The sequence below is a fragment of the Sander lucioperca genome, chromosome 23 (genome assembly GCF_008315115.2).
Source record: "Sander lucioperca isolate FBNREF2018 chromosome 23, SLUC_FBN_1.2, whole genome shotgun sequence".
Taxonomy (NCBI): domain Eukaryota; kingdom Metazoa; phylum Chordata; class Actinopteri; order Perciformes; family Percidae; genus Sander; species Sander lucioperca.
The window spans coordinates 1,768,198-1,792,353 of NC_050195.1; the positions used below are offsets into that span (position 1 = coordinate 1,768,198).

At 40.7% G+C, this 24,156-nt stretch overlaps 1 protein-coding gene across 3 annotated transcripts in view; it reads left to right on the plus strand.

The window, feature by feature from the left end:
• Window positions 1-24,156, plus strand: part of LOC116053744 (sodium/hydrogen exchanger 9-like) — a 62,253-nt gene that overhangs the window by 28,537 nt on the left and 9,560 nt on the right. For 2 of the 3 annotated variants that reach the window (XM_031304889.2, XM_031304891.2), the window contains 2 exons: window positions 3,299-3,410; window positions 4,694-4,847. In XM_031304889.2, coding sequence (XP_031160749.1) covers window positions 3,299-3,410; window positions 4,694-4,847 — 266 coding nt within the window. Of the gene's footprint in view, window positions 1-3,298; window positions 3,411-4,693; window positions 4,848-7,294; window positions 7,765-24,156 lie in introns of those variants that run through there. The other variant, XM_035998122.1, reaches the window with a different exon arrangement.

Genomic DNA, 24,156 nt, shown 5'->3' on the forward strand with positions numbered 1-24,156 from the left:
CCCCAGTCCTTTAAAAAAACCTCAGCACTTAAATTGTACAGGTTTGATCCGGTGAGCTCTGCAAATGCCATTCAGTCGGTCTCTCATGATCACCATCTCTACAGAATAAGATGTTGCAGTGCAGCATTTGCTCTGAGGAATGCCTATGAAACAGAAATTTAAATAGGTCCTTGATTATTGTTACTGCTGCTCGATTTCCGTTCTCTAGCAAAGCTCAGTGGAATAAAGATGTTTGCCTGTTTGAAATAAGATTACAGTACTTTAATTTGTAGTGGATTATGCCCTGTATCCCTTTTAAGGTTAAAGATTAAATCTTATTAGTTCTCGAATCTCCAGTGAAAGAGGTTTCTTCTGTTCCTTACGGTTTTCCCATCTTGTTTATCCACTCTAAAATGCTTTCAAAACTGTTAAACGGCTAGTAGTGACATATTTGCTTTTGTTGCACAAGAATGCAAGGTATATTTATCTTATTCTCATTCACTGACCAAATGTAGAAACAGATAATGCATTTACAAAGAATTTTGATAATCAATTCATTGTTTAAGTCATATATTGTGCAAAAATGCCAACATTTTACTGGTTCCAGCTTCTCAAATGTAAGGATTATTGCTTTTGTCAGTTTTATATCACTGTGAATATTTTTGAGTTTTGGGATTTTTTCCCCCGAATCAAGTCAACTTAGGCACTTGGAAATTGTGATGATGAGCAATTTTTTAAACTAAATGATTTATTAAATAATCTGAAAAAATAATGAGGATTAATTGATACAAGTTTGACTGTACATTATATGTAGTCAACAGTAAATGGTCAAGTTGGGGGCGTAAAAATGCTCAGACTTAAAATTTTGCACATAGACTCAAAACCAAGCCGGCAGAAATCCATCCCAGAAGATGCGTTAAGGCGCTGACACACCAATCTGATTATCGGCCGTCGGACAGTCTGGCGAGGTCGGTGACCCGAGTCTGTTTGGTGTGTTCTGTGCCGTCGTCAGTCGGAGGAGCCGTCGGTGTTCATTTGGGCCGATTTTACTTGTTGAATCGGCCAGTGGTCAGTCGGACTCAATGACCAATTACCGGAAATGACGAGCGGGATGAGCGTGACGAACGCCTCTCAAAATCTGACGAAGATCTTTTAAACTGACCTTTGTCAATCTGAAATGAAGACAGATTCAGCAACTGCATGGCCTATTTCTCGCTTAAAATGTTTTCAGAAACACGTTTCGGTGAACTATTTTTGTAGAATACGAGATCGTATTCCGAACGAGCCGCCATTATGGTCTGGCTTTGAAATTTGGGAGAAGCCAGACCCACATGACGCGTTTGTCCAGTCAGCTGCCGGTTTTAATTTTTTGGGCGACAATTACAGTTTAGCGCCGCCTGCTGTTATGGAGACGTATTACGCCTCGCGTACGCGCAGAACGTACGCTCAAGTCGGTGTCGCTTCGGTGTGTTCTGAGGCACTTTTTTGACCAACTCGGGGAGACTGATCAGTCCGACTACCTTTTCTGCCGACAGTCGGTCGTCAGGTTGGTGTGTCAGAGCCTTTAGTTTCTTCTCTGACTGGAGTGTCTGCAGCCCAGAATGCAAAGCAGCTACAAAACATGATTGTGTTATCAAAAAGCCATCAGCCCCTTAATGATACTCATACATGTTAAAGTTATACTATCATAACAGATGTTTCATATTCACAGCTTTCACTTTCTGAAGGGAACAGAGGGGTAGTAATGGACTGCTGGCTACAATTGTCCTTGCTGGAGAGCTGGCATGACCATAGCGTATGCCCGAGGAGAGACTCTAGTGGCTGTACTCCAAGGGGCTGTTCTTTCACAGTCCAGTGCCCAGATGGCCAGCAATTATTATTACAATCCATCTTCCACCATAGGGTCAAAGGAGCCAGAGAAAGAGTCCACTGAGCGGATTCTTTTTCCAATGCTCTTATGTTCAGTGTGAGGGGCTGCCAGAGAGACAATGTTTGACTTGAGCTTTAAGCCTGGCTAATCTGGCAAACTGCACCTACTGGAAGCTGACCCGGATGTACAAACAGGAATAAATGGAGGTCAAAGTCATCTTGTACAGTACTAAAAGGGTCTATAAAAATGAAATAACCCCAGTGAGTCAAGCCTGTTAATCGCTCTTTGGTTACGCAGTAGATTTTAATCGCTGTAGCTTGCAGCCTTTTGCCAGTGACAATGGAGATGGGCTTTATTTGAAATGAGGCTGAGATGAAAAGTGCTTAATTACCTCCATTCAAATAGCTTAGAGGCCTTTGATAAATAGAAATGACTGCTTTTGGGAGCAGGATATTGCTTTTGAAAATCCATAGGGTGCATGAGATCTAATATTGACTGCAGGGTGCGGGGGAGCTCTGTTTTAGTAATAGCCCTGTCAGACTTTGGTCCCCTGCCTAAAATATTGGTCCCTTTATTATTGCAGGCATCATATTTAGACTTACTGTTGAAAATTATGCTAAAGCACGGGTATCTATGTGCATAGAGGATTTTTATGCACCAAAAGTAAAAGAGGTTCAGAATTTTTAAAAGCGTAAAAAGCTTGCTTGATCTCCTCCAGCCCGGCCTCCTCCGGTTTTTAACTTAGACTTGGGTACCACTAGCAAGAACTTACTGGAGAATCTCAGGCTGCACTCAGGCTCAGATGAGGTTTGGAGGTTTTATGGGGCTGCTGTAAGTTTTCCTAAATGTATCTGAAAAGATGTTAAGTGTATTCAGGACAGCAGCTATGTCCCTGAGAGTTGTACAGATATCCTCTCCCAAACTGCTGCCCAGGACACTTAGCATTCAGTCCCATCCTATGTGAAACATCAAAGTGTGTGTGGAGGGCAGAGACAGCTGGCAGAGCCTGATTGGCTTCATGCCTCGACATGGTGCCACAGTGCTGTGTTTGCATGCTAAAAAGAAAATATTCAGAGATTATTTTGTTATGTGTGTGCACATGTGTTGATATTCATAGGTGTAATTTTACAGCCTAATCTTGCATATAATTAGCACATATGGAATTTTGTATTTTGTCTGATAAGTATTAAAAGGATCGGGCTATGTGAAGTCAACCAGGGGTATTCTTTTAGAATAAATAAAAAAAACGTAACTTAATTTATCAATAATTGAAACTAACCTTAACTGACTGCAGACTTAAATATTTCTAAGGCACTGTCAGTTTTTCTAGTATGATGCAAAGAAAAAAAATATCCAAATTCCCATGGCAACATGTTGACTGATGTACCTTAACCTGTGAGTGTGTCTCAGTCACAAGTATTCTCCTTAATCTGCGCTCATTATGAACAGATCTCCATCTTTATATCAAGAGCCTGCAACATCTACCCCTTTTCATTCCTCCTCAACCTGGGACGCACAACCAAGATATCTTGCCCCTTCCAGCACTTCATGATGTTTGCAGGTACTGTTCTTGAGAATACCTATTAACATTATTTATTGTGATTTATTTTCATTTGTAGCAACATTTTTCATAATTGGGCCTTGCTGAAAAAATATATCTGATCACATATGTTATGTTATCTTTGGCTTTTATTTTGATAAATGTTGGGTTGGTAATATTGCTGCAAGAAACTAATTTGCCCTATGAAAACTCTTCAATTATTCCATTCTCTTCACTGTGCCTGCAGCTTATGGCATTAGTGAGGATGCTGAAAGTACAGTTTGTGTGTGTGTGTGGACCATAGACTGTATATTAATGGACAGCGCATGTGTGACGTCACCCATTGGTTTGTGGAGATCTGCTATCTGTCGTCGAGTTTGCCATTACGGGCGCAGCCATCCTGGTTGCAGATGTGACGATTTTAGACGAGAGGGAGGAGTGAGGGAGGAGCTGCTTACACTCTACGTTACACACTTTCACTGGCAATCACATCATAGCCACGCCCTAAAACACCCCCTGCTTTATCATTCTGTGTTGCAGAAGACTTAAAACTAGCATATCGCACATATAGCAAATGTTTACTGAGGTAATAAATCAAGTGAGAAGTGGGTCACTTTCTCATAGACTTCTACAGAAACCGACCTCCTTTTGCAACCGCATGTGTCGCTCCTGCTGGAATTCAGATAGAATGCAGGTTTAAGGCACTTCCGCATTTGCAGCACTTCGCCAAACCGGATGCGTTGTCAATTAATATTAACAGTCTATGGTGTATATATATATTAATAATTCACTCATCCTTTTCTATTTTTGTATCTGTATTTTGGAGAAGACTAAATAAGGCATCGCCTCACTTTAGTGTCTAATGGTTGAAGCTCTGAATGGTTTGATGATGAAAGGAATATCCAAGGGGTAGTGCAGCAACAGCATGTTTCGCTGCTGACCCACTTTACCTCTTACATAAGAAGGCTTCTTTGTAAAAAACCCTTGTCTTGCTATTTAAAAAAAAAAACTCCCCACCATCACCACCATCTCCCCCATCTGTTCCTCGTGGCAAGGATTTGCTCTGGGAATTGTTTTGGCTTTACGTATTATGTCACCACTGTACAGCAATCTAGAAGTTTGTTTTGGGGCTGCTTGCTTGTGAGCAGCTGGTCAATGATAGTGATAGGTTGTATTCTGTTACCCATGGACAGAGTTATTAACTGGGTAGCTCGCTCCTGCGTTTTTCTAATAATTGGTTGGTAGGTGGTTGTCTGGTGGTTTGATGGAATATATTTGCTCAGAAAGGTCTTCTCTGTTCTCAGGTTTCAGGGGGGCTGTGGCGTTAAGCCTGGCTCTGAGAGACACATCCACAGAAGTGAGGCGCACCATCCTCACCACCACTCTGCTGCTGGTCAGCTTCACCATCTGGCTGCTGGGTACGGCTGCTCATCCCATGCTGCACCGTCTGAACATCAGGTTAGTGCTACCACCTCTCTGAGCAGCACCGTCAGTAGACGCAGGTCAAACCTATCGTCCTGTCCGTCACTTTTCCATCATTTGTGGTTTCTCTGTCTCTCAAACACACAGACACAGCTATATTAGACTCTGACATTAAGTATTTAGCCAACAGCTCTTTGTAAAGCTTTTCTCTGCATGTTTGAACTCTACCTCCTCCCCTTGCAGCTCAGCCCTACGCAGGCACTTAGCTCAATGTGTCTGCTCCGACTTTGACCTCTATTAGTGACTTGCACGGCTGGTGCACAGGGCAAAAAGCAGGTCTACAGGTCCCTGGAAACATGTTAGTGAGGAGATGGCATTTAAATGCAGCTTGCCACCCTGTACACAGAAACCCGTGTATACACTACACTGTAGCCATATAAAGAGAACACATAAGACACACACAAGTCTGCGTACTATCTGTGTTTCAAAGGCCAGTGGGCGATAATGATTAAGGAGTGCAGAAGAGGCGTGAAGGATGCAAGGCAGTAATTAGATACTTATATTATTAAAGTGTAATCTATGGCCCAGATCACAGTGGTATAATTTACTCCCACAGTCTTTCAAAGGCAGTGCTTTTGAATCTCCTCTGGTTTTCAGTTGTGTGTGTGTGTGTGTGTGTGTGTGTGTGTGTGTGTGTGTGTGTGTGTGTGTGTGTGTGTGTGTGTGTAGCCTATGTAACTATAACAAAAAAGTCTTGAAAATAAATCAGTACAGAAACAGCAAATATTTTATTATAATAAGTAAATAAAAGAATTAAAAAAAATTAAGTTCAGTAAAACATTGAAATTGCCCAATTGGATATTTATAAATTGCATGTAAAGGAAAAAAAACCTTAAAAGAAAATACAATGTATACAAAAGTGCACACCCTGGACCATTTTTGAACATTAAAACATTCTCTCTCAGAGCTACAAGACACAGACAATGAAGCACTTTGTGATGTCTAACGGAACCTGGAGCTGCTCTATTGTCAATGAATTGCAGATTAGTTTTGGTAATTCAATCTGCCAAGTTGTTTGTTGGAGCTTTTACAGCCAAATAAGCGTCATGCCATTGTAATGCTAATGTTTATGAACCAGACCAAAAACCAATATCTCTGTAAATCCCCCCAGGGCACTGGATTTGTGTCCACAAACACGGGTCTCTTGTTCTGTGTCAGCCGAGCAGCTTAAGGAGTTTTTGCTCTGATGTTTCTAGATCCTATCTTCAGTGTTACAGATTACACATAGCAACTTCCAAATGCAGGTGAAATCTGTTTCTGGAAGATACATTTTTAACGGCTATTAGTAGTTTTTTAAACAATATAAAGGCCTTTACTGCTATAGTCTCTCTGGCTCCTGATTGACTTGTTACCCTGACTCTACATTTAATTGCGGCTTTCACGTCATGATGAGTTCATGATCCTTTGTTGACTGTCTTTAAATCACATTAAAACTTGCTTTCAAGTATTTTTAATCAACATTAAATATTTGTGCCTAAATAGGAAGAAATCAAGATTACAGATCCCCTTCAGACATGTTATAAGATATTTAAAAACACTCGGTTGGAATACAAATTTGTGTCTTGAAATGAATGAGAAAAGCACAAGTAAAACACAAATACAGAAATTGTAACTTATGCATGTATATAAAAGTAATGTAAAATAGAAATGTAAAATGGCAAGCAATGTTCTAACAAGCAGAAAATGAAGTATGAACTCATTTTTTATAGTAATGGCTTATTGAGAAAATTGGTTTCCAGGGCCTTTTAAATTGGCACACAGTGGCTGACTGTGCTGAAACAATAATGGAAATGCATAATATGACGTAGTATTTCATTAAAATACATTTATTACTTTAATTAGATTTTTTTTTTAACATTTCCAATCTCTTGGCATGCAGTATACGCTTATATCCTCTCTGTGGAAAACTTCACCTTTTCATTTTTTGACTCTTATTACTGTTTTACCTCATGACTATCCTTGTGTGTGTGTGTGTGTGTGTGTGTGTGTGTGTGTGTGTGTGTGTGTGTGTGTGTGTGTGTGTGTGCGTGTGCGTGTGGATATCTGTCCTGAATAATACACTCTATTGACTGCACATTTCTATCCCCATGACACTGCTGTCTTTGTGGGTAGTCATACCATCTGTGGAGCCCATCACAGTACACTGCGTCAAGCCTTCAGGCCTGTCATGTTTCAGAGAATAGCTCTGTTTTCCTCACTTCCCATCCCAAACTCCCACCTCTACTTCCCTTATCCGATTGTATGAAGTGAAGAGACAAGTAAGAACTTTAAATGACTTTGGTGAATAATACATTACATCTCTTCACCTGGAGAAAATTCAACTTCCATTCAATCTCTGAAATGGCTTTGTGGAGGAGTCTTTGAAAGTTGTACTCCATGTGAAATTACTACTTTTTTTTTTCTTCTTTTTTTTACCCCCATAGCTACCTCAAAAGACCTACCACCGCAGGCATTAAATAAAAGAAAAAGAAGTAGTAAAAATGTCTTTTGTTTCCACTTTGTGAAATTTGCTTAAGAAAGCTGGTATCACAGGTAATAAGGTGCTGGGTGTATGTGTGTGGGTGCAGTAAAGCATGCCAGTCTGCACTGTGGGCAGGAAATGGTGATGTTTATCTGTCTTCTCAATCTGACATTAGGTTTTGAATTTCCTATTAAAACACTAAAGACATTGGTTGTTTACAGATATGAGTAGGCCAGATGAATAAACAGACAAACCGTTGTATCCTCATTGCTGAGTGTAGCCCAATAACCTAGAACAATTTCCAACCACTGGGCACTAGAATTCATTCACTTTTATAACTGAGCCTCAATGGAAAACATATCATATCAATATACAGTAGGATGCTATTGTTTGTTCCACTACTCTGCTATTTTAAGACCCTCACAGCCAGCCACACACACACACACACACACACACACACACACACACACACACACACACACACACACACACACACACACACACACACACACACTCAGAAATGCATGGCGTACAGGGGTAAGCTGAGCTGAAACCGGTAAACTGTCTGTCCATCTGCAATGTGAAATTCATGGGCTTCATGTATAGATAGATGGTTAAGGCTCAAACCAGACAAGAACATTGCCTCCATTTTCAGTCAGCTCACTGTTCAGTCACACATCAGGATACAAGACAAAATGTGCTTTTAAAGCCGAGACTGTCTGTCACTCCTCTCGCCAATTCCTCTCTTTTGCTCTCCATTTCAGTCTCAATTTCAAGGTAAATTATTGCCCACACTTGAGAGTTTCATCATGCCGCAGCAAAATAAAGTGATTATTTACATTAATCTGCATACAGTAATGAAAATATTATTTCACTGTATTGTGCATGTGATAGTAATTATTGATATATCTCAACACAACTTACCATGAAACTGTATAATGGTCTTTTTTTTTCTCTAGTTCTCGTTTTTTCCTCTGCATTGTCATGCTTGTTGCTAAAAGATCAATCCCCTCCTCCAGATGAGACTTTTGCTTTCCGATGTACAAACCCATACACGTTAGACAGTCTGGAAAAAAGCAGTCTTTTTTTTACTGTACTTTATGTGTTGAAGATGAAATGCAAGCCTGATATGTCCTGATGGGTTGGAAAAGTTATGATTAGTGAGACAGGTGCATTGTGGAAATGTTAAATATGTCAACTTTTGGCAATATGTATATTAGAGGTTACCTATAACTCTTGGAATAATTCTAATGAGTTGTCGGATGTATTTTTAAATAATCCTATATGTTATGTTTCAAGTATATCTGATAATTTAGGAGATTTGGTTTTATATGATGAATTGTACCATGTATACAACGAGTTGTGCTAATGTCGGCTGGGTTTATTTGCGTATAGTATTTGGTGATTCACACCTGGGGCTAATTAATGAATAATTATTGAATATTACTGGCTGTTTGTCCGCAATATTCAAGATATATCACAGAAGTTTCTGTGATATTTGAATAGTTATATGCATAGACTGCTTGTGTTTGTGCTCAGTACTCCACCCTTGTTTGGAGCCATGAAATAACTAAACGGTCCCAGGAAGGCAAAAAGTTGCCTTGTGCCTGATGATCTGCCAGCATGTGCTTTGCACCAGCATGGGAAATGTTTGTTTTTGTGTTCACAGCCACTATTTGTGATAGGTCAGTTTTAACATAGAATACATCCTCCTCCTTAAGGCTATTTCAGTCTTTACAGTACTGTAGTATTAGTGTAATTTAGGACACTGAAACACTGTTTCCTGAATCTCCTGAAATATAAACTCTTCAAACTGCTTTTTAATAGTCTAATTCAAATCTGAGAATCAGTCATATGCCCAAAATAAAGCCTTATTATAGACTCACATTTCTTATTTGTCACACATTGACAGTTGCTTCCAACTCAGCAACTAAAAAGAAATAATGTTTATTATAACATTCATTATAACAAATTATGTCATATCACAGTGTTCTGTTTGTTTCTGTCTTTTCTTTTCCACATGTAACTCAATGCCCAAGCAGTACCACAAGCACTCAGACACACACATGAGCGCACAATGTCACGCTGCCGGTTCTCAGTTTCGGTCTGTCTCCTTGGCTTTGATGAGGGCTAGAGGTGGCAGGACACCCCTGGGGAGATCTGACACCCAGTCACAGTGAGCAGTCTGGGGCCCCTCGGCTTTGAACGTTGGCCAGTCATGTCCTCTTCGAGCCCTTTCACTTTGAATATCATTGTCATTTCCCTCAGCCCAGCTCAGACTAATAGTTTTATTTTGCTTTTAGCATTTGTTCTTATCTATTATTAGTAGTAGCTGTAGATGTGCAGTTGCAAGGTCTTTGGACTTACTGTCTCTGCTCTGTGCTAAGCCTACTGCAGTTTATAGCTTTGCTGTCCATTCTTACTTAATGTCATGAAAAGGGCAGATATGTGTTCTGTGTGGGTTTTTAGCTACTTAAGCGTCATGGCTCTATGGATGGTGTTTAATTAAGAAGTGTTAGCATGCTAACAGTCTAAACTAAGATGGTTACTAGGGGTGCGAATTACCAGAGGCCTCACGATACGATATCATCACTATACTTATGTCACTATACGATATTATTGCGATTTTAAACATATTGCAATATTTTTGCGATATATTGCAATTTATTACCTTTTTTACAACTTCAAATTTTTCCCAATTTCAAATTATGTCCCCAAAAGGAAACTTTGTCAGCATCTGTTTTATCTAAAAAGATACACTCCATTTGTTCATCTCACTTCAATTTTATTGCTGCAAAATGAGATTGTAAAGCAGACAAACTGACCAACACATACTGTATATAATAATAGCTCCATACTTGGCGTCTGTGTATCGATACAGTATTGCCACGGAAAATATTGCAATACTATGCTGTATCGATTTTTTTCCCCACCCCTAATGGTTACCCTGGTCTGTATTACCTGATTAATATCAGCATGTTAGCATTGTCACTATGGGCTCATTAGCATGTTGATTTTTGCATTTAGCTAAAAGCACCGCTGTGCCTAAATACAGCCACACGGAGCTGCCAGCATGGCTGTACACTTTCTGTAGTCTTGTTAATTTGCATACTCCGTGGAGCAGGAGTGATGGAAAGACAGAACAATAAGACTAAATAGCGCAAATGGAAGCCATTTCCTCTTCAAAGTTTTTTTTAGATGTAATTTTAAAATATGTTAGGGTGGTCATAGTGTAGGAGGCCTTGCTCTCTCGCTGTAGTATGTTGGAGGCTAAGATGGAACAGCTGGAGCCTGGCTAATGACTGACATTTTGTTTTGAGTAGACAGATGGACTGGTGGAAAACCACATCTTTTATGTCACTCACTCTCCTTCAAGCACCACTGACCTCTTATCTCTCTCTCTCTCTCTCTCTCTCTCTCTCTCTCCCCCCCCCCTCTCTCTCTCTCTTACTAGCTTCCTCTTTTTGACATCCATCTGCCTGTTGAGCTGAGATAACATTTTTCCAATTGTAGGGACTGTGTAGTACAAGAATAAGGCCAGACACGCATATACACACCTCCTCCCTCCTAATATATAGGCATAACAGAGTGAAGGAGAGGGGAAAGTCACCCACATATCCGCATGTACACAGGCAAATACACACTGGCCATAATAAAAGGATGTCAACCCGATTGGATGGTAGATACTTCAAAGGACTCCAAAGATTAATGGCTCCTGCATAGGTTTACCCCTGCTGATAAGAAAATGAGGCAATAAGACGAGAGAGAGAAAGCTTAAATCCTGACTTCTCCTTTATTGGTATATTCTTTATTCTGTCCAGTCAAAGTGATTGCTTTGTAACAAATGCAAATGAGAAAATATACGACAAGTGTGAATAAAAAAAAAAACAATCTTCAACAAGAGATGACTTTGGAACATAGACAGGGTACAGAGGCTTTTCTTTTTTGCTTTAAAAATTTAACATGTTCTTTAAATGGGATTTCCAAAGCAATCTTATTGTACAATAGCTTTTTGAATGTGGAAAATGATCCCTCATTTCTATCTTTTAAGGGGGTGAGGTGACTGTTGGTCAGATCTATCAAGCATAATGCATCTGATGTGAACACTGAATTTTTTTCTACAAAACACATTCATTTTTAATGTAGCCCGATGATGCGATGATGGATTGGAGCTATAATACTGTTCCCAGAACACTTGGTCGCTGTTATTTATCAAAACAACCTGCAGTTCTCTCTCTTCTTCTCTTCCTCAATTTTCTTCTTCCCCCGTTCCTCCTTGGGGGATTTCTACTCCCTTGCTGACTGAAAGTTAAGTCTCATTTCTTATTACATTGAACTCAGCTTCAGTTGGGCAACAGGGTTTTGATGTGCAGTACTAAGTCACAGTGGAGCCCTGCAGATTGAGCCAGCCGCACCGACCATTGATTATGTCTCCTGAGCGGTGAAGAACCAAGCTTCATTTTAACATTTCAGACGGTTCTTCTCTCAGTCAGGGAAAAAGTTCTGCCATTAAAATACAGCCCGTCCTCGTCCGCAAGTGGATCTCAGCTCCAAATAGATATGACCACAAGCTGACATTTGCCATTTCTGTCTGCGCCAGGCAGCACAGCATTGTCACCAGTTGAGTCTAGCTAACTTTGTTTTGCTAAGACTGAAGTTGCCTTGTATGTACTTCACACTTATTCTACATTCATGAAGGAGGAAAGAGTCAGTCAGTGCAAATTGTAGGGTAAGGCTTAAGTGCTATATTCAGGGTCTGAAAACAGGCTAGTTCCTGGGATAAGTAGGACCCTAATTGAAAATGTTGCTGTTGGGAACATAATGAGAGAGATGGAGGCTGGAAGAGGCCAGTGAATTATGATTCTGATGCTGATCAGACGTGAAACGTTATCTTTTCACATTAGCCTGCCAGGGTTACTCTCTGTGGCACCAGATACATATAGTCCTCTCTCAGCTCAACTATCAACACTCCTGTTTGTTAATAGTTTAGGTGTGTGTGTATGTGTGTGTGTGTGTGTGTGTGTGTGTGTGTGTGTGTGTGTGTGTGTGTGTGTGTGTGTGTGTGTGTGGCAGACAATAGTAAACAGGTGAGAGCTCACAAAGTGCATGCGCTGCTGTTAACACACTGCTCTCCCTCTCTGACACACAGTTCAATGGGTTTCCTCTCACAGTGGATTGATAGTTGTGGCGGTGTGCAGAGAGACTGAACAGATTGCTGTGGTAACCGTGTCTGTCAGATCAGCCAATACGGCAAGTTTATCAGGTGGAGATTGACTCTGGACGGGGGTCTCGTACATTGGAGTCCTGTGCTCCAGCCTCCACTAAAAAGGCCCAGAGGCACAGCCTAATGGATGTGACGTCAATACGAAGAGGGAGGAGGAGAGCCATTAAAAAGAGCATCAGGGCAATAAAAGTGTGTGTGTGTGTGTGTGTGTGTGTGTGTGTGTGTGTGTGTGTGTGTGTGTGCTTGTGCTTGTGTCTGCTTGTGTGTCTACTTGTGTGGGTGTATGAGGGGAATTTTGCATGAACAAATGGAATACACAGAAATACAAAGGAGTATGTTGAGAAGTGTTTTTGAATTTATTGTTTTAACATAGTCTCAGTTAAACGTGGGGTATTCTCGCCGCAGCCAACCTGTCGAGCAGCAGTGTGACGTCATGGGAGAGCCGTAAAGCGTGAATTATACTAGACGCATCCAAGGTGGCGCGCGCCATCGTGACGTCAAAATGACGTAATATCCTGCCGGCGCGCCCGATTTATGGCGCGTGAGCAGAGGTCGCGCACGGCTCTTTTTTTTTTTTCAGCGGCGCGCGACAAAGCGGAAACGGGAGGCCTGAACGAGTTCGCTGACAACCGGATGCCAGGACTCTCAGAGTGACTGCAAGTCTCTCTTGTAAACTTACTGGGTTAAGATGAGTTCTTTTATGGTGAATGAAAGGCTTGATCCGACAAAGTAGGTCATCGAATCAAATCGAAGCATTGACGACAATGCTGCTGCCAGTTCTGCCGTTGTCTGTAGCCTTTCCTCATTAGCACCACCTCTGTTCAGGAGAAGACTGTAACTAGTGTTGCGAGCACCAGCGCGGGTATAAATAGTCACGGCGATCCCATGACGTAACATTTGTACGCGCCAGCTGGGCTGCGTCTAGTGTATAAGAGCCTTAACTGTTTATACTCGCGCATGGTGGTTGCGACACAAGTTGCAGTCTTCTCCTGAACAGAGATGGCGCTAATGAGGAAAGGCTACCAACTTTGCTATTTCTATGGACTAGAAGAAGAAGAAAAAGGTAAACAACCATATTCATTCACCATAAAAGAACTCATCTTAACCCAGTAAGTTTACAAGAGAGACTTGCAGTCACTCTGAGAGTCCAGGCATCCTCTTGAGCTCATTCAGGCTTCTTGTTTCCGCTTTGTCGCGCGCCGCTGCAAAAAATAGAGTGGTGTGCACCCTCTGGATCCTGGCCAGCTCTTACAGCTGGTTACGCCGACTGTAAAACGGCCTTTAAGCACCAGAGAGGGAGAGAGGTAAGAGAATATATAGTGAGGACATCAGTATGTGCTTTGTGCATCTCTGGCAGGTGTCTGTGGGCTGGAAGACGATCCACACATGAGTATGAATAATAAAACGGACACAGGGTGCCTCTCTCACACAAATGCACGTGCACGCACATTTTTCCACTCCGCTGCTGAATGAACAATGCTTTAAGAAGGTTGTCTGCATGGAGTCCTCCGAGGGAACGGGAAAGTGGTAATGAGGGTTGATGGATGGTACTGATGGGGCTAAATTTGCAACACTGCAGAGAACGGCGGAGGTAGAGATAGAAAGTATGTTTGAAATACTCAACACCCAACACTGCATCGTTGTGTGTGTTGTTGTTTACGAGGAAGCCGTGCCGTGTGTTTGTGTGGGAGAGTGGTGGGGGCTACTCTATGTAAGCGGAGAGCACTAATGAATCCAACTTACCCAGCATCCCCAGCTGCCTAGCGACCTGGCCTCTCAATCACTCTCAATGGGCACCTCTTATTTGTAGAGCCATTATTTTTAGCCCTCTATCATGTCAGCCCTCTGCCTCTTGGAGAATTACAGAAAGAACACTGGGAAGAAAGATGGATACAGAAAATTGGAGAGACAGCCTGAAAAGATGAAAAAGAAATCCATTGAATCAAGTTAATTTTTATTCTCGTAAGAGAAAATGCTGTTGTCTTTTTTTCTCTCAAAGTTTTGGCCTTCTTTCTTACCAATTATGAAAAGAAAAAAAAGTTAATTTGCTGAGACCTTGGAATGTAGCACAAGAGGGGAAGAGACACGAAAGGTCAGACAGGTTGTAGACTCTAAGTTTAGCTATTCTATCCAAAACGCTTATTTGGAAGTGTGCTCTACCAAAATGTTGGTTATAAAATGTCATAACATTAAAAAAAAGTTGTGGAAAAGTTAATTTCTTCTCTAAAAGTTGTGTGTGTTTTTAGCTGAAAGCCAACATCGGGATGCTAACATGCTGTTGTTTAGAAGGTAATGTTTACCAGCTTGGCTTCGCATGTTAGCATGCTAACATTTGCTAATTAGCACTAAACACAAGATGAATATGATCTGACGCCACTAGCCTGGCTAAAAATGAAGAGAACGTTAGTCTGCCAAATGTGATGGACATCCACACACAACAACTTTTGTAATAATGTTTAAGTTTGTGTTTATTTTGACTTCCTGTTTGGTTTGTTTACAACCTGTCTGATGGCTAGTATCCATTGCCCATGTTTGACTTTGTCGTAGTAATAAGCAGTGTTGGGAAAGTTACTTCCAAAATGTAATACATTATAGATTACTAGTTACTGTCATTTGAGAGTAATTAGTTATATTACAATATTACTGTCTCTGAATTGTAATGCGTTACACTACTTTTGCATTACTTTTGAGTTACTTTCACCAAAATAACAGGGGAAGTTTGATTTGGCAGCTAGCTTGTGAATTTCACCACCGGATCAATAAAGTCTCCTCTTTATCCACTTTAATACATCATAGATTATTCATATTTTGTATAATTAATATAAATATGCAAAGTAACTAAAGCTATACAAAATAGATAAGTAAAATGTATAGCCTAATAGGCAAGTAGGAGAAAATGAAAATACTCAATTAAAAGTACGGCATTGTTGTAAAATGTTTGTTTATAGCACTTCAATAAGAAATTCATGTTGTTTAGGTTAAAACACTCTAAAGGAAATGTTCAATTATAGTGTGATTAAAACTCACTATTAACATTATTTACAGTACTTGATTTACAGCTGATTTGTGAAAAGGTAGCCTACACAACCTTATTTAACAGTAATTTAGTTTTACTGCGAACCGTCACAGGAAGTGCTTTTATTTTGAAGTAGGCTACACGGAAGTTGTCTGTTGTGTAGCCTACTCTTGCTAGCTTACTGAGATGCAACATGTCCGTCAGGCTCTTCTTATATACAGTCTATGCGCTCAAGTTGTTCAGTTTCTTGTTTGTAAAACTGCAACATATTGAACAGTAAATGGTCACAGTAAAAGACAAGCGTTTTTGGTCGTCATTCGAAGCCATTCCACTACAGGCATAGTTACTCTCCACGGCTGATAAAAATGCAATGATATTTACGTGTAGCAAGCCTCAACATTAATTCCGACATGTTTATATCTGTCAGCCGCTGACGTACCGTCACCTGTTGGGACATACATGCTGTCCGTACCGTCTCTGGTTCTGGCTCTGACCACGGGAACAGAAACAGGACAGCTCACTTCAACGCAGCGTAATAACTCCTGAAAATAATATCCATCTCGCAAATGTATTTGTCTCTGCAGTCATCTCAACCATCGAATACAGCGACAGGAAAATAATACGGCTTTTTTTTTTTCCTGTGAAGAAATGTGCGGTGTTGGTGAATTCTTTAGAAAAACAATGCACCACTAAATGTTGCGTTAAAATGCGTTGTAACTCGCGTTACTGAGATTGTAACGAGTATAATATTACCGAAATTTAATTAGTAATGCGTTATATTACTGCGTTACAGCAAAAAGGAATACATTACTGTAATTGCGTTACTTTTGTAACGCGTTACTCCCAACACTGGTAATAAGAAATAAGACCCTGTTTGTGAAAAAAAAACAGTAAGGTCAACAGCTAAGAGGATGCATTCCTCTCTTTAGACACTGATCTATCATTTCTTTTTGTTAGGTGACTTCCTCCACTCCCTGTCATTGTTAAGGCACATGCAAACCAAGATACCCGTCAAGGTAACACTGTGTCATCCTTGTGGGCCTTTTTTGATTTCTGTCCGTCTCGTAAATGATGATCCGCTCTGCTCTGAATGTTAAGTTCATGACAAGGTTGAAACCCGTCCATTTTTCTTTGATCGGTGCTGTGAAATCTGGGCTCCTTGCGGTTGTTCTTGTTTGGTCCCAACTGCTTGTTCTTGAGGCAAGAAATCATTGGTCAGCGAGAGAACAACAGCGTCGGGCAAACACGGACTCCCAATACACAGATGAGAAAAGAGAAGCAGATTTAATGGTTCAGCAGAATGGGCACACAATGAGAGAAAGAGAGGGGGGTTCAGAGAGAAAAATGGATGTAGACTAAGTCACTATGAGACAATTAAGTAAAACGCGTGAAGATGGTGCTGGAACGTGCTGGAAGATGGTCATTTATTCAGTCTTGAAAGCCTCCAAGCATTGGCAATGCACAAATCAAATCCATGGAATCAAATCTTCATTGAAGGCAACTGTTATGTAACTGGTACATAGCTAAGGGTCAGGACTCCCCCTCTCGCACACATAGACACACACAGATACACAATCCCATCCTCTTTCTAACTGGCTTTCTCATGTGCTGTATTTCATTAAGCCTCTTACGTACACTGGCACGGTGCATCTGGCTGTCCAGTCTGCTGTGTCCCGTGGCCATGTGTCTGGACTTCTGTTCAGAGGGTCTGGGGTTTCAGGGAGAAAAAAAGGGAGAGGTGGTGGTGGGGGGAGGGATCCTATTGATTCATACCCGCTAGCAACGTGCCAAGAAGCTGCTTTCATAATCCTCCCTCTTAAATAATTCACAACTCGCCCTCAAAATTTCATCTGCACCTACATGTAGAGAACAATATCCCCTCACTGCAGCAGCATTGTGAAGATTGTGTTCGTATGAAAGGGGGAGAGGGTGATGAGGCAGCAGATGAGTGAGCAGGTGGAAAAAAATGGTTGATGTCCAAACCCCAAAATCAACTATTACAGACCACTTATGCAGCTGCAACACATGCATGTGTGGATCTACAGACATGACAGTATACCAGCTCCATGCCCGGGGGGTGTGAAGCAGTGGTTTGACACATCTAATTTTGTCAGGCAGAATTGACTAATGGTCATCCTGACCAGCTGGCTGCTATGGCAGCAGACACACAGAAATACATTTTCCTTATCTTCTCACCACTCCTATCATATCTTGCCGTCTTACCTGTGTCAGTTCCACTTGAAAAAAAAGTACACAGTGGTCACAGTGTTCTTAGTCAAGTTTCCATCCAGTGCAGGTTTAATTTACTTGCCTCTTTTAAGCCCAACTTGAAGTACAAAAAAAAGCAGGCCATTTTCCTGTAAAAAAAAAACAAGGAAATCCCTCCAGTCGGCTTTGCAGTAGGAAGCAGTAAGCCATTAGCCCAGTGCCATATATAACACAAAACGGGCTACTGTTGTTGGAACTGCCTCGTCATGTTAACCCATATACCACTAAGGCCTTTCTCTGAGATTCTCCTGATATATTTATCCGGGGCCAGCAAATACCACCCCTTGACTATTACTATTATTATACTATTAAGAGATGGCACTGTCCAAAAATGACAGCCAAACACAGCATCAAGACATGCCTCAGATTCCGCCATGGAGAGTTTCACCAGCGTTATCTAAAGGAAACATCTGATCTCATAGCCTTGAGGCGGTTTTGGCAGAGTGAGAAAAAGGAAGAAGGAAGGCGATATAAAGACAGAGATTTGTTCTGTTCCACAATTATGAACGATCCGGCAACTAGAATAGAATTGCAGGCAAGTGCAACTCTAGTTATTGAAAGCTTCATCAACAATCTTGATTTTAGAGGTTTTCACTGACCACAACCCTTTTCATTATGATTTCCCAGTTGGCAGTGCACATGCACACACCAGCAAGCAGTAATGTAACAGGCTATTATTGTATTTTCAGTCGAACACTTTGCTAGTCATTAACAATCATTAAACAGCTTGAGGTTTTAGAACATTTCATCGAGGACCTGACTGTGGCTCTGAGAGACTTTGGCATAGCTGTTCATGTTTGTGCACAGTTTACAATTTCACACAATCATTAATAGTTATTGCTGATGGCAAACTAGACATTTATGGAGGCAAATACAACGTGGATTTGCTTTCATTTCCCTGTTGTAGATATTGTATTATTTTTCTCCTATTGCAATGCATATACTGTAGAAAGCATTTGAATAGCTATTATACATTCACTTTGCATGGCTTTATTTACATGCCAACAGTGAACATTTTCAGAAGCAGAGCTTGTGAGCTGTTAATATATCTGCCTAGTAATATATTTGTCAAAAGTAATATTATTCCTTAAGGGCAGTAAATCTGCACCACCAAAACTGCTTGGCTGGTGGTTGTAGCTCTTTTTTTCAAAAGTAATAACTCACCTCCCATTCCTGTCAGTAATCAGAGAAACAAAGTAGCGCTGATGTCTTTTGCAGTGACTGTTATACAGCCAATTCTTGCCTTGCTCTGGATCCCGCTTACTCCACTAGGCTAAAATTAGGCCATTTGTCTGTGTCATGCTGAGACATTCAGGTGAACGTTGTGAGAAGGGAAATTAATTCTGTGTGATGAAAATATCTTTGGCTCCCACAACCTCCTCTGCTCCCAACTGTCCTTGGTTAGCCACAGGGATCCAGCTGGCTGAAATGCTAAAAGACTCCCCTCCTGCTAAACTGACACTGTTTGAAACACTGATGGCTGTCAGCTTCCATGGTGGAGGGATGTCTCTCTCTCCAGCAGTTGACACAGTGAGACCATGTAAGAGAGGCTCAAACTAAGACAGAGATATCTTACAGTATATTGCAGTTTTTCTTGTTGTTTTTTACCTTTAATCTCATATATGTAGCAAAGTAGGATCCTGATACAGTAATGGCATGATACAAGGGAAAACAATTCAGTGCACGAAAGCAGAAAAGTACTTAGTACCTAGTTTATCTCAAGTACTGTACAATACTGAGGTAGACAAGTGGCAAATCACCGAAAATAAGTAATTCATTTTTGTTTCCTTTTCATTCTTACTCCCTACATTGCCATGAGAAATTACATTTTTTCTCTACTACATTTATCTGATGGCTGTAGTTTTGTTCTGTTTCTACATGCAAAACACCTTAAATATAGTAGCTGGCTATAGTTAAATAGTGAAGTAGTTAGATCAGAGACCACCTTGATCAACCAACAACAATAAAGAAAAAGTTAGTCATTTTGGGAAGCATGCTTAATCGCTTTCTTGCCGAGAGTAAGATAAGAGGATCTATATAAAGCGTATATATTCCAAAATGTCCAATTTTGTTTTTTAACATACTGCTACCACATAAATAATTGAACACATGTGCACTGAAAGGGCAATTCTTCAGAATGAATATGAAAAACTAAATATTTATGGCTAATTCTGGTTTATTTACACCCTTTCTATTTGTCAAATATCATTGATCATGACAAATCAATTGATAAACTAAACTTTTACTTTTTCAGGTTAAAATTTGAATTTGTTCTTCCCTCCATGGCCACAGCGCACGGAGCTCCCAGCTGAGCAGAGCAGCAGAGGTCTGGCGAGATCTGCCGGATGACGCGAATCTCGGCAGACCTCGTCTGCTCTGCGCTCCGTGCACTGGCACCACGAGGGAAACCAAACACTGTTCATCTAAACACAATGCCCACACAAAGATAAAACCGAGCTGGATTAAAATCTGCTAAATATCCCTTTAAGTGTTTTTACACTGCCAGATTATCACTTTTACCTTACTGAAAGACTTGAATACATTTAAATTATGAGTTGTATAATTGCACAAGTGCACTTCAACATAGTGAAAATGCCAATGTAATAACTGTTACTGGGTTTGTGAATAGTTGGCATCAAGCCATGACTAGCAGCAATTTTCAAGTTGGCATTACATAATGTGCCGAATTATTTCTGGCCATTATTATCCTGTGCTTCAGGTTAAACAACAGAAATGATAACATGGTATTTGGACATCTGTTCAGTGGGCGATCATTCATCAGTGTGCAATATGGCAGAAAATGTTGAAAGTTTTGTCTGGTTAGATGGGGTATCTAACAAAACATCATCTCTTTAACAATTAACCGTGTTTTTATGTAAAAGCTTTGCACAGCCCAGTGCAACATGCACAGATAGATGCTTGACTAATATCACTGATACATGTGTATGTGAGAGCATACATACACTAATGTACAAACACACACGCACTACTCAGCCAATTTTATTTTTATACCAGCTCAAGTGATGTGAAATTTAGGTTAAAGCTGCAGAGAGAGTGGGACTCTCTCACTCTAGGTTTCAGTAGATTGACCTAAATACCGCAGTTACACAGAGATTTGGCCATATATGGATTGTTCTTTTGTAACACTGCAGTGATAGGAATGGAAGCTTATTTTGGAATGTTCTTTGTTTTATCTGCTCACCCACCGCAGAGTCATTATACTGAGAGATGTAGGGGCTCAGCACACATCATGCATGACAACATATACTACTTTATATAATTTCAAGAGAATGTGATTTAAACGCAGTACAAGGTTCTGGGATAGTAATGATTATTTGTCTGGAGTTGAAATTATTATTAGCTAACTATTAAAGTACTTGACAGTGGTCGTGGAGGCAGGGTTTCATAGGTGGTGGAAGTTAAGAGCTGCACAGCTAATGTGTGTACTTGTGTGTGAGTGCCGTTTACTCCACTTTCTCACGCCATCTACAGTGCAACTTGAGGATTTTGTTTTGGGTGACTTTTTTGTGGTTTGTTACTACATACACTACCACAAATGCAGTGTCATCTTAGCGACGGAACCTGCAGTGACTCCCAATTTGATTGACAGCTCTTTTAATACATAGACTAAATGTAGAAAACAATTATAAATGTTTTCTGAAGCTCTCGTAGGTTTGTTAAATCAGTAACATTTGTAAACAAAGCAGTAAAGCAGGCCTATAACTTCAGATATGATCAAACAAAAAGACAAAATGCTTATTTTCATTATTAAAACCTTAAGAGCATAAAAGCATTACAGATTGTTCCTTTACAGTCATTTATCTCAACAGTTTGGATGAGGGCCATGTCTTTGCGTTAATGCACAGTCCTAGCTTTTATAAAGTCCTTCCACTGCTGGTTTTTCTTATCACTCACTCTAATCACTTCAGTCAATACAATGCAATCTTACAGTCAGTGTCTGAGTCACTGCAGACATTGATGTCTGCAGTTTTTCTTTTTTTTTTTTTCCTTCTTCTTTTTTTTTTTACACGACTGCTAGAGCTACTTGAGCCAGAGCACACATTCTTCTTAGTCCCTGAAATGTTTTCTGTTTGAGTTGATAAAAGATGTTGCTTTTATTGCCACCTATGGCAACAACTATTACAATAACAATACACTATATATAATGTGACAATTTAAATCCATGTTGTTTGTTACACTGTTATACCACTCATCACTTGTCCCGTGTGTGTGTGTGTGTGTGTGTGTGTGTGTGTGTGTGTGTGTGTGTGTGTGTGTGTGTGTTTGTGTGTGTGTGTGTGTGTGTGTGTGTGTGTGTGTGTGTGTGTGTGTGTGTGTGTGTGTGTGTGTGTGTGGGCTTGTTTAACTATATTCGTGGGGTCTCAAAACCGGGAGTCCGGTATACTTGTGGGGTCCCGACAGCTTTGTGGGGCCAAAATGCTGGACCCCACAAGTTTTAAGGGCTGTTTCAGAGTTAAGACTTGGTTGTAGGATTAGGGATAGAATTAGGTTAGGGTGAGGGTAAGTGTTAAGTTTAGGCATTTAGTTGTGATGGTAAGGGGCTAGGGAATGCATTATGTCAATGACGGGTCCCCACAAAGATAGTGCCACAACTGTGTGTGTGTGTGTGGTGTCCATGTTGATGCTGGTTCTAAATTCAGATCTCTGTTAGGAGGAGTATACGCTGTCGCATATGGAATCCCTGGTGAGAAGAACAACCAAATGGGATTTGCAAACAGGAAACTGGAAGGATGACTTACAGCTTTCCTGTTGTCCAAGCTCACAGTCAAGAGACTCTGACTCTCGTTGTCTCCCGTCTCTCTCTCAATGTGCTCTCCTGTCTATTTCTCTCTCATCCTCCTCTCTCTCTTTCTCGGAGCAGCAAGTAGAAGAAATAGCACAGAGTGAGCACAGCAGAGGGGAGGAGTGTCAGAACTTGATTTACCCTGCCTGCTGAGTATAATGCTACTTGAGTACTTGAATTCATCCAAATGTTTATTAACTAGTGCAGCTAATCACATCCAGAGGAGGTTTTCTCCTCACGAGGAAATGTTTTGCCTGCATGTAAACACAGTGAACTACTACCTGTAGACTGCCTCCAAGGTAAGAGGATATATTATAAATGAGCTGTAATGTATGCGCAAAGTAGTAGAGTAGTTTCTGGAAGCTGTTTCTGCCGTGTGTACAGTTTCTGCAGCACAGCAAGCACACCTTTATCAGCCCACTACTGTCTCTGATGACAATGCTACAGAAACACAGGCACACATGTATGTGTGCACACCCACTGCTCAAGGCCAAGATATTTTGCTCTTCCTCTTTTCTTTGAGGCAAAGTGGAAATATTATAAGGATATGTTTATGGGTGAGCAGGGGTTCTTTCTGCATCCATCTTGGGTGTGACAGTTCTCTGTTTTTTTGTACTAAATAAAAAGCAGCTACATTCTCTTACAGTTTAAAAAAAAAGCCCAAACACAGAAACCGTACAACATGTTCGTATTAATAGCATCACTCCCAAAAAGCCTGGATGAGTCGTCGGTAAAGGCCCTGTGCAAAACGCTTTGTCATCCTGGAAAATGTCCAGAGATATTTTAGTCACAGTGGAGCTCAGCAGATTGGAGATATTATCAGCACATAAAGACCACGCTAACAGAGACAAAAACATAGATTTTATTTTCGGAGGATGCAGATTACTATAGGTAGGATGGATAGCAGCTACAACTCAATCTTGCCACTCTTGTCTGAGTTATTCCGGGCTTTTGTTTTGTTTTAATGCATGGGTGTGGTTTCCCTGCAGAATGGGAAACTCCACCTCATTTGGGGAGGTAGCTGGGTCATGGGAGGCCCACATTCTCCTGTGGAGGCTCATTACAAAAGTACCCGTGCCTCAGCTGTTGTCTAGGACCTTATTTCCTGGAGTAGATATACATGTATGCAAAGTTTACAGACTTTCCTCCCTAGCGCTTCATTTCCTCTCCCATTGTGGCTGTCCACTTTCACTCGTTGGCAGATGTATATCTGTGAATTAACGGTCACAGAGTTGTTAGATTAGTTTGGACTTGATTCGTCTTTATTGAGTGTCAGTGTGTTGAAGATAAGGGTAACAGGGCACAGGTGGTCACATCGATCTAAAAACGCGATACAGTGAGAGCAGGCTGACTGACAGTAAAATATTCTCCCAAAGACACAAAACAGAAGTCGTCCTTCTCACAAACATCCCCCTGCCTCGCTATTATCTCTTTGTTCCTCTCTTTTAAGAGGGACTGTCTCACTTTGCTATTCTCTTTTATGTATTTTTCTATGTCTCTCTCTGGCTGTCT